Raw genomic sequence first — 14284 nt, 5'->3', positions numbered from 1 at the left:
ACTCACGACCCCAAGATCAAGGGTCACATGTTCTTCTAACTGAGCCAACCAGGGGCGCCCCTGAGGTTTAGTTTTGAGGGAGCCCTTCCCCAAGTTTATTTTGCCACCTGTAAGAAATGTCTGAAAAGACCTGTTAGTAGAAATGGTCATCTCCAAGACGTAATCTAAAAATCAGCTAAGATATAATAAATCAAACTCAGCGAGGTAGCATACAGCATGTGTAAGAGTTGTACATACAACAATTTCTCTTTTTCTTTTGAGAGAGAGAGAAAGAGAGAGGGAAAGAGAGAGGGCACGTGTGCGTGTGTGTGGGGTGGGAGGCACAGAAGGAGTGGGAGAGAGCTTCCCAAGCAGCCTCCGTGCTGGGCGTGGGGCTCGATCTCATGACAGGGAGATCGTAACCTGAGTCGAAATCAAGACTTGGATGCTTATCCTACTGAGCCACCCAGGCACGCCAACAATTTCTTGACCTTTGGCCCGAGGACAGTTCCTGAAGCTGCCAGTGAGGTTCGGCATTAGGACCTAAGATGTGGAAAATCTTGACCCTTCAGTTTTAATCGCACACTCATGGGAAAAAGGTCTTCTTCTTCTGTGACGGGGAGTGATACAGCTGGTTTGTCTTGTCGCCTGAATGACTGAGTCACGGGGCTGCCCAGGGCAAAGCCGTTGTCCTGGCCACCAGGTCTCCTAAAGCTCAGGAGGGACCACCTTCGGCTCTGGTAGGGTACTTCAGGCTTCAATCAGCATCTTCGGCAAATAACATTTATTTAATACCCCGTTTCGCATGATGTTGGAATAACCACTAAATGAAAAAAATGAGACCCACACAGACCCTGTCCTCTAAGAGTAAAGTAGGTGTCTGGTTAGCTCCCTTCCGGGGCTAATTGTAATGGGGAAAGGCCCAACATTCAGATCAAATGTTTGAGGAAGGCATTGGCATCGGCATTAGGTTTCTGGGCTGGGGTTAGAGAAACTCACGTCTGGGAGAAACACCCAGCAGAGTCAGGTCCTCAGATGATCCGAATCAGCATGTCTGAGCAAATCTGGGGACACAGGAGTGAAGAGTTAGAAAGAGTTCAGGCCCGTGGGCTGGAATGGAGTGGTATGACAGCCTCAGGTTGTCAAGGGATTGAAAGGGATCGATGCCCCTGCAGACGGAGGGCAGTGGAGTTGTTTGTTAGAGGCTTGACCGTTGAGCGAGGCTGACCTCTCGTGGGAGGATGAAACCGATGGCAGGCAGGTAGGTGGGGATGGGAACGTGTCCGGTCAAGGTTGTCAGGGATGATACTACGAAGAGCATTCAGTCTTCAACCTGAGAACTCATCTGCGCAACTCAGAAAGACGGACTGGCTGTCTCAGATTAGGTGCTTAGGCCATACTGAGTTAGCAACGTGACCTTGGACTGAAGGGTTTCAGGCGTTTCCCCTTTCTCGAGGATGGGCCTCGCTCCTCTTGTTCTTTCAACCCTCCCTCAGAGTTTTTCCTCTACTGTTCCAACTCTACTGGTGTATCCGTTTCAGTCGTCCCGGTCCATCCTAGGCTGGTAACCTGATCTCGATTCCTGCTTCTCCTTGGTATTTGGATCTCGCCTTCAGTGTCCTTGATGTACAGTTGAGACCTAGGTTAACCCTCATGCCTGGTGGGAAGGACCAGAGGACCCCCCCCTCCCCCAGCCTTGGGGCTGGATGGTGCTTGCATCTGCTCCCTAGGTAGGCCTCCCCCACGCAGACAGTGCTGGAAGTATGGCAATGTGGGGGTCGGCCCCTGTGGACACCTTGCCACTTCTACCAGAAGTTCCCTTACTGAATAATTTTGGCGGGAACTGTGAGGCTCACTGGAGGAGATTCATTGTAGTCCTTAAACATTGGTCTCGCACACTGTTCCGAAAGCGCTGGAATGATAGTTGACGGGAGCAGCCTTACATTTGCAAAGCTCCTTTCCGACGGTGTAGAGCACTTTGTTAGGCAATTCTACCGCATGTTGGAAGGCCAGAGTGCTAGTGTTTGATTTTCCAGATCACGTGTGGAATGCAGAAGTCATGGCTGCCTGGTTTTGAATTGGGACTGGATTCCAGGGCCTTCCACTCTTCTTTGATCGGCTACATCCTGTGGCTTAATTAAGCAATCCGTGGCTGCTGGAGCCGTGTTACGGTATGTTCCTAGCGTTGCTTGAATGTCACGGTGTTCCAGGTGAAAAGTGCTAACAGAGGTGGGCAGATCCAAAGGCTGTGGCAGGACTGCCCTCCGGTCAGCTTGGTTTTTGTTTTTTTTTTTTTAATTTTTTAACGTTTATTTATTTTTGAGACAGAGAGAGACAGAGCACGAACAGGGGAGGGGCAGAGAGAGAGGGAGACAGAGAATCGGAAACAGGCTCCAGGCTCCAAGCTGTCAGCACAGAGCCCGACGCGGGGCTCGAACTCACGGACCATGAGACCATGACCTCAGCCGAAGTCGGACGCTCAACCGACCGAGCCACCCAGGCGCCCCCCGGTCAGCTTGGTTTTGAACTCGCCTTGTGTAGCTTGGAACCCCTCACATAGACGTGTTCCTTTTGTTCCTAGCGGTTTTCCTCCATGGGTTCTTTCTGTTGATAGCATCGTATGTAGACTCCAATCAATAATATAGACTAAATAGCACTGTTCTGGCTGATGTAAGGGATAGGGGATGGCAACCCCGTGCCTGCCAATATTGGAAGGATGCTCTGGGCTCGTGAGCTCTGAGGAAACCTTTGGAATCTGTAGCTCAGCCTGTGTCGCAGTTTGGAGAAGAACCTGTCTTCCACCCCTTAGTCTAAATGAGGACCATCTGACCCCCTATTTGATATGCCTCCTGCAAGCGTTCTGTCATTTTTGTTGCTTTTGTCTTACGGTCATGCCCCGGATGTTGGTGGTACGTCATTTCCACTTGCATCGCACTTCGGTGTCATGGGTATGGAAGTAATGACCTGTCACTTGTCACCGATGATCTTTCGGCCCTTGTAAAATGTTAGCGCTACGGCTGTGCTCTTTATATGTGGATGATGTCATTAGTAAAGAGGAAGCCGGTGATCAAGACACGTCCAGCTTGTCCCATTAACCTTGCCCTCGGGGCAGCCCTGCCCATGACGTAATAAATACTCCATATATTTTTGGAACCGATCTCCCCAGTTCTCTGGTGACACATCAGAGAGGATATGTACAAGGAATTGCTTGGGCCTCAGTCTCCTCAGTGAGGAGAATAGGAGGTACTACTATTAACTAATTAATTTGATCAAGAGACAATTGAGAGTTCATTAAATTGCTTCTAAAGGCTTGGATGATTTGGCAATTAAGAATTAGTATTCTTTCTTCCTGCCCTGGTAGAAACACGTCTTCCTAATTTAAAACAATTGATTTAACAGGCACACTTATTATCTGTTACTCTTTGACGTGAAAACCAATTTTGCATCTGTGATCGGCATTCCAAATACTTGCCTTTTTTAACTTGTTTCGGCTAATGTTGCTGTCTGCCTTCATGCCGTTAGTGATGGCATTGTGAGAGTGACACAGTGGGCATTTTTGTATGTGATCGATTCAGAAGATTCCAGCAGCCAAGGATGAACCTGGGTAGCAGGGAGGAGCCTTGCTGCAGCTGTGGAACATGGAATCTTTGTTTTGGACTTAAGAAAATGAAAATGTGGCCCAAAGGGGATAATAAATAGCACGTTGACGTGCTGCCGTGGTTTCTGGGGTTTTCCACCCTTTGTATTGGAACTGAATTCTGGACATTTCTGTTGGGAAAGCAGCATGTTTGTAAGGATCCACTGGGGCACTTGGGGGATCTGAGTGCGATCCTATCTCCCATCCCCTGCGTCACTGATTTAGGTTGCTGACTGCAGTGGACCCCCCTTCATATTTTACCCACAGACGCTAATCATAGGAGGGTTCTTTGCAAGGAACGCTTAACAAATGGAATGCATTTATGGCGTAGCAGTATTGGCATTTGTGATTCCAGGAACGGGACACATTTTCAAAATATCACAGCTATATCAATTAAGATAATCCTTGTTCTTTTCGTCCTTTGATTTTATTAAAAAACTTTTTTTATATTTTATTTATTTTTGAGAGAGAGAGAAACAGAGTGCAAGCGGGGGAGGGGCAGAGAGAGAGGGGGAGACACAGAATCCGAAGCAGGCTCCAGGCTCCGAGCTTTCAGCACAGAGCCTGATGCGGGGCTCGAACTCATGGACTGTGAGATCGTGACCTGAGCCAAAGTCGGATGCTTAACTGACTCAGCCACCCAGGTGCCCCACCTCCTTTGATTTCAAATGGAATAGTTCCTGTGGAGAGGAGTCTCACCTAAGATCCCACGTGATCTGTTTGCTCGTGGATCAGTTCTAAGATTTCTGTGTGGCTGATATTTATCAATGTCCACTTGGTACAGACGGTCAACACAAGGAGCTTTGGGTTTCGTTTTTGTCCTGGAAGTGGTTGGTCTAGCTATCATATCACTCTGGCAAGACATTTGGTAGTTGTTGTTGTTTTTGTTGTTGTTTGGCAGTTTCTTGAAATACAGAATGCTCATGCTTTTGGTAACATTGGTTGGTGATCAGTGATTACGTGTAGGAGTGAGCCACAGTCACAGTCATTGGAGTTTCAGCTTTTTGCCAGTGATCACAGACCCTGCACGGCTTTGCTGAAGAGTATATACCTTCTGGTGCTCTAGTTTGGATTGGTGACAAATTGAAAGTGACACTTTGTCAGATTGTCTTTAAAAAAAATTTTTTTTTTTAATGTTTAATTTATTTTTGAGAGAGAGACAGACAGACAGAGCATGAGTGGGGGAGGGGCAGAGAGGGAGACACAGAATCCGAAGCAGGCTCCAGGCTCCCAGCTGTCAGCACAGAGCCCGACGCGGGGCTTGAACCCACGAACTGTGAGATCATGACCTCAGCCGAAGTCGGACGCTTGACCGACTGAGCCACCCAGGTGCCCATCGTGTCAGGTTGTCTTAATCAACACCCAGATCGTCTTTGAAGCTATCCACTCATTTCTCTTACAGTGATGGAGCCCATCTCCTTGCGGAGTCTCATTGTATCCGTGCCCTAATTTCTCCTCGGGGAACTCACTTCTCTCACTTTTAAATACTCGTCCTTTATTCCAGCTTCTAGGTAGTTGGAGATGAACATGTGCAGCAGGGGTATGAGTCACTGACCTTACCCTTAATGACCTTGTTATACTGCCCTCGGGACCCTCACCCGAGCCCTACAAAAACCTGACAAGATCTTGTTTGAGAATTTGGGAGGCCTTATCTGCTGGGGCCTAGCGGTCATGCCTTGCCACATTAATTACCCCATTTCTTCTGTGTCCCCTCATCTCATCCCCCCCATACACGTTTTCTCTATTTCAAAACAAAAACAAGAAAAGAATATCGGTTAGAATTGGTAGATATTTGGCAAGTTTATTTGACTATGTTGCTATTTTTAAGTCTGTCTCTGTAAAAGTTCATTCCTGGACTCCTCAGTTCTCGACTCCTGGTTGCTTTGCAGATGACTTTTATCTTTTTTGTCTGGAATGATCCAATCCTAGGAACGAACATCTGTCCCACACATTGGGGAGCTGCTGTTTTTAATCAAGAGCATATATGACTTGTCATCAATCTCACTTTATTCTGTGTCTTTCGAGAATATGATGAGCTGTTTTCCCCTTCTCTGAGCAGGACTGGGATCCGGTAACCCAGAGGGCCTTCCCTCGCCATACACACAGACTGTCCAAGAGGCGGAGCTTGTCATCTGTCTGTAGCCTTTTCTGCTAGCTTGAGTTGGCAGGAAGAACCCATGTCACCGGAACACAGGCAGATGCAGACTGGGCCATTTTGAGGCAAACCTCTGCGCAGTCCCCAGTGGTGTATGTCCAGCCTCTCTGGCAACTGAGATGGCTTTGAGAAGTCTGACATGGGGCTGTAAGGGTTCGCTCTGAGTCAGAATGAGTGTAAGCATCACTGCCAGCTGGGTATTTAGTCAGCACCCAGGCACAGTGCTCCTTGGTGACCTTCTGAGGACCGACCCTGTGGGCCTTTCTTCCTTCGCTTCTTCTGTGGCTCGTCCCTTGGCCTTTGTGTTGCTAACCTTTTTCCCTTTTCTTTTTGCCACAGTTGAGCCGTCCTAGCCGCATCCCCTAACAGCGACTGGGCCGCCGTCACACCCTTTCCTCCTACCCCTTCTCCTTGTTCCTGAGAATAAATGTAGGACAGGAAGAGAAACAAGCAGAAACGACACGTCTTCATATCTCTAAGGGGTGAAAGCACTTTCTCTGAGAGTGTTTTCCTCTATCTTCTTTGCTTCTCGGCCCCCACCCCCCCCACCCCTGCTCCTTGAGTGAACATAGGTTTTTAATAGTTCCCACAATCCCTTTGCATTATAAGAACCGGTCTTAATCTACTGGAAAGTTCTTCCCACTTACTGCTGTTAGTTTCATCCCTAGTCATTTACCCCTGAGGAGAAGCAGCACACTGCGAGGGGGAAGTGGGGCTGGCAGGGTTTGGAGTTAACGGGCGAGAATCGTGTCCGTGTGAAGGTCCCGGTGTATTTAGAGGCCATCTGGAAGGACGCCACATTGAAATAGCTGTTCGCTATCAGTAGAGGAGTATTTATGCCTTAAATTTAAATGGTCGCACATCGAGGCATTCCAAACGAAGGACACGTATAAGCTGTCAACATTTAGATTTACCAATGACTTCCAGACATCACGTTGCACAGGCACAAGGAAAGCGACCTTTCAGCAACTTCTAGATGTTTCTGTTGCCGTGGATCGGCACTGTCCTCAGAGTGGACACTGTTGTGTTTTATGCACGAGGTAGGAGAGGGCAGGAGGATGATTTTGAGCTGAAACTTTTAGCTTGTGCTTTGGAACCTGGTAACTATCACTACAGCATCATTCACAGGCCCCCGCCAGTGGCATGAGTTGGATTGGAGGTTTTAGGACAGTGAAGCTCTGTGGACTTTTTTCTTTTTAATTGGATAAGAACCACGTACAACCCTAACAGTCGTAACAATGGAGAACTGGTCAGTCAGCGCATCCCTTTTCTGGGTCACCGAAAGACTTTTCGCTGGGGTCATTTGGGCATTGCCGCTCTGTGGCTACGTGCTGTTTTTATTGGCATCTGCCTCCTCTTGTGTGGAGTGTAAAACAACCTTGAATACAAATTTAGACGACAATTTTTAAAATATTTTTTTTAGGGGCGCCTGGGTGGCTCAGTCAGTCGAGCGTCCGACTTTGGCTCAGGTCATGATCTCACGGCCGGTGAGTTCGAGCCCCACACTGAGCTCTGTGCTGACGGCTCAGAGCCTGGAACCTGCTTCCGATTCTGTGTCTTCCCCCCTCTCTCTCTGCCCCTTCCCCGCACAGTCTCTCTCTCTCAAAAATAAATAAACATGAAAAAAAATTTTTTAATTTTTTTTTAGCTTCAAGTATGTAAATTTCTTCACTGTGGAAAATGGCTTTTTCACGTAGGGTAGTCATTCTTGTTTGGATTTTAAGTGTCTTCTCTACATTTTGTTCCAAATAAGGTAAAACTTGCAATGATTTGAAAATACCTCATTATTGGAAAAGCAGTGTGGCTCAGTTTTCAAAAAGTACAGTTGCATTTGTCCTGAGAGCATGTAATAACTTAAGTTAGGTTAAGAAAATAGTGACAAGTAAAAGAGCTCAATAATGAAGGCAGGAGTGATTTTAATGAATTCTGATATTTGGTTGAAAATGAAACTTTAAAAAAAAAATGTTAAGGTTCTTGAGATGATTTTCTTAAATGTTTTGTGGTTTTGTGTGAGCTTTTCCACTCTATTTTTTATGAGAGGGAAAAAAAGCTTTTCCGAACTCAAGTAAACTCTAGTCTTCTCTAACTTTTTTTTTTGAAGCTTATTTATTTCTTATGAGAGAGAGAGAGAGCACACACGAACAGAGGAGGGCCAGAGAGAGGCAGAGAGAGAATCCCAAGCAGGCTTTCACGCTGTCAGCACAGAGCCTGACGTGGGGCTCGAACCCACGAACCGTGAGGTCATGACCCGAGCCGAAATCAAGCTGGATGCTCAACCATCTGAGCCACCCAGGCGCCCCAGTCTTATCTAACTTTTAAATTTATGGCATGAATGAAAATTTTCTGTGACTGAAGACATTTATCAATACATTTGATTTCTGAACATTCTAATTAGGGGAGATTTTTACGGATACATTGGCAACGCCTTTGTACTTTTATTTTCCATCCCCCTCCATTAAGAAAAGCTTTTTTTTTCTCTCTGTCTTTAATTTGAAGATCTAATTGGCTTTATGAAGCAATCCATGAATCAGGCAGCATCCCATGTGGCAATGAGAGGGGAGCTCCCAAGGACAGTTTCCTGAAGGGAAGGGGGGTTCGTTCATGTCTTCAGTTTTCTGTGATTTTCTGCCTGAATATTTGAGAATCTTGGCTGTACTTACCTCCAGTGGTAGAACTCTTACCCATACACATTGTTTTGTTCTATTAGAAAGGCTGTCTTTGGTCGTGACTCTTATTAACTGTTCTCTCATTGGCTATTGTTAGTCATTGATCGCTGTTAAGTATTCTCCAATGTGAACATTTATTGAGTTATTGAGTTAAAATCATTGATTTGAAGCGACCACTATTGTAGGTGTGTGAGTGGTTAATCCCCCTTTTTGAGTCCTTTAGGACTTTTGGATGAGTTTATTTTATTAAGTATTCCCATATAACAAATGTTGCAGTAGAATCCTGAAACTTACGTATAATTAAGAGTTAGCTCCTGCTTACTCAGTCCCAAACAGTCCCGACGTGTTATCATCAGCTACTCTTGTACCTACTGCCTGTCCCATGGGCCAGATGTTCAGAGAGCGTGAAGAGGTGTTCACCCGCTGACAAGCATCCAGGAGCGGAATCTATTTCCTGGGGGGCCGGCAGGCCACACACAGCAGCCCCGTGTTCTATTTTGTACCAGTGGTGGCATTAAAGAACAGCTTTCAGACGAGTCGTCTTACTGCCATGCCGATGAGCTCAAACGTTAGAGCGGGGCCAGGAACTCTCTCCATTCCGGCTCACGGGAATCCTGTCCAGGACCGAGAAGGAGATACCAGTCCGATGGTGGGGCTTCCGTGAGGCCTCCAGGCGTCCTTGCTGTAGCTACAGCAGTATTTTTAGAAATTGGTCCTCAAGAGCCAGTCAGAGTAACTCTCGAGGTTTTGGCTGTAATGTGATTTCCCATAGTTGAAATGCAAACAGCTGTGCAAATTGGAAACTTAGAAAACTGTATAACCAACTCAGGAAAAGAATCTAGCAAAGAGGGCATCTTTTACAATAGTGTCTTGTGAGTGTGAGTGTGTTTATACTTGTCCGTATATCCATACAGGCAAAAACAGAAAAAAGTTTTTAAACCTTTAAAACCTTTTTAAACCTTAAAGGGAGAATCCTTGAGTTGATGGACATCTCCCCCAGAGTATCATCTCCTTTTTCATCCCCCATTTGTCTCTGATCACCAGCTCTTTTTCTTTTAAAAAATGTTAAAAATGTTAAAAAATTGCCTTCCCCAAACGAGTATTTTCACAGCTATTCTTTTAACGTTCTTTCTTTCTTTCTTTCTTTTTTTTTTTTTAAGTAAACTCTACACCCAATGTGGGGCTTGAACTCACAACCCCAAGATCAAGAGCTGCACACTCCCCCGACTGAGCCGCCTTAAGTTCCTTTTTTTAAAAAAACAGGAATAAAATGTAACTTAAATGTTTACCAGAATTATCCATGTCATGGTTTTCAACTGATAACAAATGATATCTCTGGGCTGTTTTGACTTTTTACAAACATACTTTGTGAGCAAACGTTATCCTGATGTTGATTAAAAAAAAAAAAAAATTTTATCCCCAAACTCTGATCATCTAATAGTCCCTAAAATATAGAAATGAGAGAAAGAAGGAAACTTTTCTTAATTTTACAAGTATCAGCCTTATTTTGTCATTGTTTTTCATTTTTCATATTTATTTCTTGTTTATCTGGCCAGTTAATATCCAATGTAAAAATTTTAAGTAAATCCGTATATATGAGATGTATGGGAGTCAGTAAATTCTATTTGCTATTAAGTACCGTAGCTAATGGGCTATAGATTTTACGTAGCACAATGAAATTTGTTTGTGTGGGGAGTATATGGAATGTCTCATTTAGTGGGGAGAGAGGAAAACGAAAGAAGCTGCTTCTATTCCTTCTACAACCGCTTATTGTCATGTTACATGGAATACGTCTTTTGTACCTCTCTGTGCCTCTGGCTTCTCTTCTGTAAAATGGGCTCAAGGATTTAATTGTCTGCCTTCATCCCTTTCAAGAACATTGAGGACAGATACCTTGAAGTCTTTGGAAGACAAAATGCCACGTTGTGTATTTTTTGATATACTAACTTGCCTTGTAAGTATGTACTATACGTTGTACAGAGCGGTGCGTTGTGACCTTGTGAACTTCTTGATGAGAAAAACGTTGTTTGCATGCCTCGATGTTGAACTATAACTTCATTATTCATGTTTTACGCTTTCTGAACTTGATTCTTTCCTGTCTCGCTAGTGGGGAACGGTCCCTCCAGACGTGTCCATGTACAATACCATTATGTGGTGGGAGGTGGGGGCGCTAAGTTTTCGAGGCAGTCTTTTAGAATTTGGCACAGAAGTCCTACAGGTGGATTAGGGATATACCCCAGGTCTGCCGTGTACGAGAAGAGGGCCTCACCAGTTTAGGGATAGACAAAGAGCCCTCGTTTTTTCATTTTTAGATTTTTCTTCCATATGTTATTACTACCCTACATTCTGACTCCTGGGGTAGAGAGTCAGGTAGAACTTTTTGTTCTTTTTTTTAAATGTTTATTTATTTCTGAGAGAGAGAGAGCATATGCAAGTGGACAAGGGGCGGAGAGAGAGGGAGACACAGAATCTGAAACAGACTCCAGGCTCTGAGCTGTCAGCACAGAGCCTGACACGGGGCTCGAGCCCACGAACTGCAAGGTCATGACCTGAGCCGGAGTCGGACACTTAACCGACTGAGCCACCCAGGCACCCCAAAACTTTTTGTTCTTAATGCACCAGAAAGTGTGGCAAAGGGGGACTATTGCAGTCTAGGATTTGGGGCTGGACTCTTTTTCCAGCTCTCATGAATGAGGATGTGAAGCTCACGATTGTTCACACGAGAACTGCTTAAAGTCTCGCTCATTGTGGTTTTCTTTATATTTGCATGTGAGGGTTAATTTTCACTGCTAGGAACTTTGTTATATAACTTCCAACGTCATTAGTGGATGCTTGTGGTTAAAAAGTCCTGTGTCCTTTAAAGAAATTCTTAAGTGCTGTTTTGCTTCAAAAAAAAAAAAAAAACCCAAAAAACATAAATACGTAAAACAAAATCTCCTAAGTGCTATTTTGTTTTTCTGTGATAAAAATTGTTCTTGTAAAGTCTAAGGAAGATGATCATTTTTTATGTCTGGTTAGCATTTATGACATTTGCTTATAAATTTTCAGTCTTGTGGTAGCCTTTGTTCTCAGGTTTCTAAAGTTGTTTTATGTGTTTATGACATCTTTTGTCATTCTTTTCCAGAGAATTCGGTCAACAGTGGATGAAAAAGAACAAAAACAACTTCTTATGGATTTGGATGTAGTAATGCGCAGTAGTGACTGCCCGTACATTGTTCAGTTTTATGGTGCACTCTTCAGAGAGGTAGGAGCAAACACTTTGGGGTTTTAGCCGACGAATAAATATCGAATTGGAATAGATAAGAGGATGACAGGCTTAGGTTCTGATCTTCAGTTAATTGCCATACATTAGCAGTAAGCTAATTGCTCAATGTTTAACGTATAACCGTGAGAGTCTGCGTATTAATTTCCAGCACTCACCATTCCTCAGTTAAGGGGCGAATCTCGTACTTTTTATATACGTATATATATTTATGGCTGTTGTATGTGAATCCCGTATTTCCTTTCTTAGAGTTTCTGTTCTTTAAGAACCTGGCAAATCAGCCGACTTCTGAATATTAACCCTCTACCGTGGGTTAAGTTCTTCCTCTTGTTGACTCTGAACTCCCTTGGTGTTCCCCCCGCCACCGTCCCCCTTTTGAAACTTTATTTCTGTCATCAGATGTATCTGCATTTAATATAAGCATTTACTCGTCCTCCTCCAGAACCCCCAGTACAACCCAGGTGGAAATAAACAGGTATAATAGAAATTCTTTCTTTTATCGAATCTCGTTATCCAGAGTTGTTTGTAGAAACTGCACGGTCTCGGATGGTCTTGGGATCACGTGTCTTCTTTCGGCCTCTGGGTATCTTGCGTCGTGCTGAAGGTTGTCACTTCTGTCATTTCCAGTCCTTCCACTGCCTGACGTAGGGCAGGGAGTTAGGGCAGTGGGCAGTACTGGAGCTGGGCTTGGATCAGATACTTTCTGGGGTCTGGGACAGTCCTCACGCACTTGTGGTATTTAGTTAGGTGAGTAGGACTTCAACTTAATGAACCTTTAAGCACTTTTTGTTTTTTAATGTTTATTTTTGAGAGACAGAGAGACAGAGCACAAGCGGGGAAGGGGGCAGAGAGAGAGGGAGACACAGATCAGAAGCAGGCTCCAGGCTCTGAGCCGTCAGCACAGAGCCTGATGTGGGGCTCGAACCCATGAACTGTGAGATTATGACCTGAGCCGAAGTTGGATGCTTAACCGACTGAGCCACCCAGGTGCCCTGAACCTTTACGCACTTCTAATACTCTATAAAATACCAATCTAATTTCTTTTTAAAGTTTATTTATTTATTTGAGAGAGAGAGGGAGTGTGAGAGAGCGCACACGAGCTGGCGAGGGGCAGAGAGAGAGAAAGGAGAGAGAGGATCCCAAGCAGGTTCTGTGCTGTGAGCGCAGAGTCCGGTGCAGGGTTTGAGATCATGAGATCTCTCATGAGACCATGAGGTCATGACCTGAGCTGAAATCAAGAGTCGGACGCTGACCTGACGGAGCCACCCAGGCGCCCCAGTACGATTCTCATTTTGAAAATGTTAGGCTGAGTTTGTGCTGGTGGGGTCGTTACGAGCTGGTGAGGAGCCCCCTGCCCCTTCTTTTTGGGACTGGATCACAAAGCGTGTATGTAGCCTTGGGGGTTTTGTTGTGGCTCCTGCCTTAAAAAATACTGTGTTGTGAGACAGCACTGACTGTAGCCCTGACTAGAAATGTATCAGATCTTGTCACGCAGAGGTTAGTCAATTGATTCCCCCACTCGATCCCTACATTTGCATTTACTTGCTTCCCTGTGCTTTTGATGGGTGACTCTGTCAATGCAATCCTGCTTCACGATCGCGCCCGCTGCTTTGTTGAATCCGTAATTCATGACTGTTAAGTCTAGTTTCATGCAGTTTCTTTCTACTCCTGTCCCTCAGATATTCGTTTTTGTGGCCAGACACACCGAATCTGTTGACTTACTTCACCAAAGCACGTCGGTTGTGTGTCGCGACAGTGTGCAGTTCTGTGTTTTCGGGAACGTACCTAAGTATTACATGATATCGTGCCGTTTGTAAGATCACATCTGGAACTTTCTTCATGTCGCCCAAGGCTCTTGCCATCTCCTCCTCCCTTCTTCCCCCAGACCATGGATTTATTCTTCATAATCACTAAATCCTCTGGCCATTTTACTCTTCAGATCATATGCAGGATGGGAGTTGTTGAGGGACTCGACTAGAGGTTCTGTCCTAACCGCGTTCCACGTCTGCTTTCCCAGGGCTGTATTCACTGCTGCTCTGGACTCCTGCCGGCTCAGTCTTAGCCCAGAGTGCTGGCACATGCCAGCCTGTTTCCTGTGGCCACTGTTTCCTCGTTCCCACAAGCCACACTTCAGTGCGTGACCCCAGCCTACACAGGGTGGACGTCTGATTTTATGAATAGAAGGCAGAGTGATACCCATGATTGCAAAGTATCGGAAACAACACAGAACAGCTTGGAATAGGTCTGAGCAGTATGCTCATCTTTTCTTATCAACAGCTGGGTAAAATTCAGTTTTATGGATCTCAGGAAGGTTGCAGGGGGTTGAGATATGCAGCTGTAAGCACAAGCATCTATCGAACATTCTAGAGTTTTCATGTGTATTCTCTTGGTTACAGTCTCAGGGGGCTTAGAGGCATTATCCCCCTTCTCCAGAGAGGAGGCTGAGGTTTGAGGACTGATTTGATGGGCATCACATAGCCAGGAAGTGATAGAGATGAGACTTCACAGGCAAAAATCTCACTGTTATTTCTGTGATGGAACAAGTGGTCCAGGGATGAGGAACTTTTCAGCTTCATTTAAAAAAA

The 14284-nt window shown here is 45.2% G+C and overlaps 1 protein-coding gene across 2 annotated transcripts in view; it reads left to right on the top strand.

Annotated features, from left to right (window-relative positions):
• Positions 1 to 14284, top strand: part of MAP2K4 (mitogen-activated protein kinase kinase 4) — a 134330-nt gene that overhangs the window by 70242 nt on the left and 49804 nt on the right. For both annotated transcript variants that reach the window (XM_053893182.1, XM_053893183.1), the window contains one exon: positions 11562 to 11681. In XM_053893182.1, the coding sequence (XP_053749157.1) occupies positions 11562 to 11681 (120 nt within the window). The remainder of the gene's footprint in view (positions 1 to 11561; positions 11682 to 14284) is intronic.

This window comes from Panthera pardus, unplaced genomic scaffold, assembly GCF_024362965.1.
Source record: "Panthera pardus isolate Hobbes unplaced genomic scaffold, ASM2436296v1 HiC_scaffold_3, whole genome shotgun sequence".
In the NCBI taxonomy this organism is placed as follows: domain Eukaryota; kingdom Metazoa; phylum Chordata; class Mammalia; order Carnivora; family Felidae; genus Panthera; species Panthera pardus.
The sequence above is the reverse complement of the archived record's forward strand: the minus strand, read 5'-3'. Positions and strand labels throughout refer to the sequence as shown.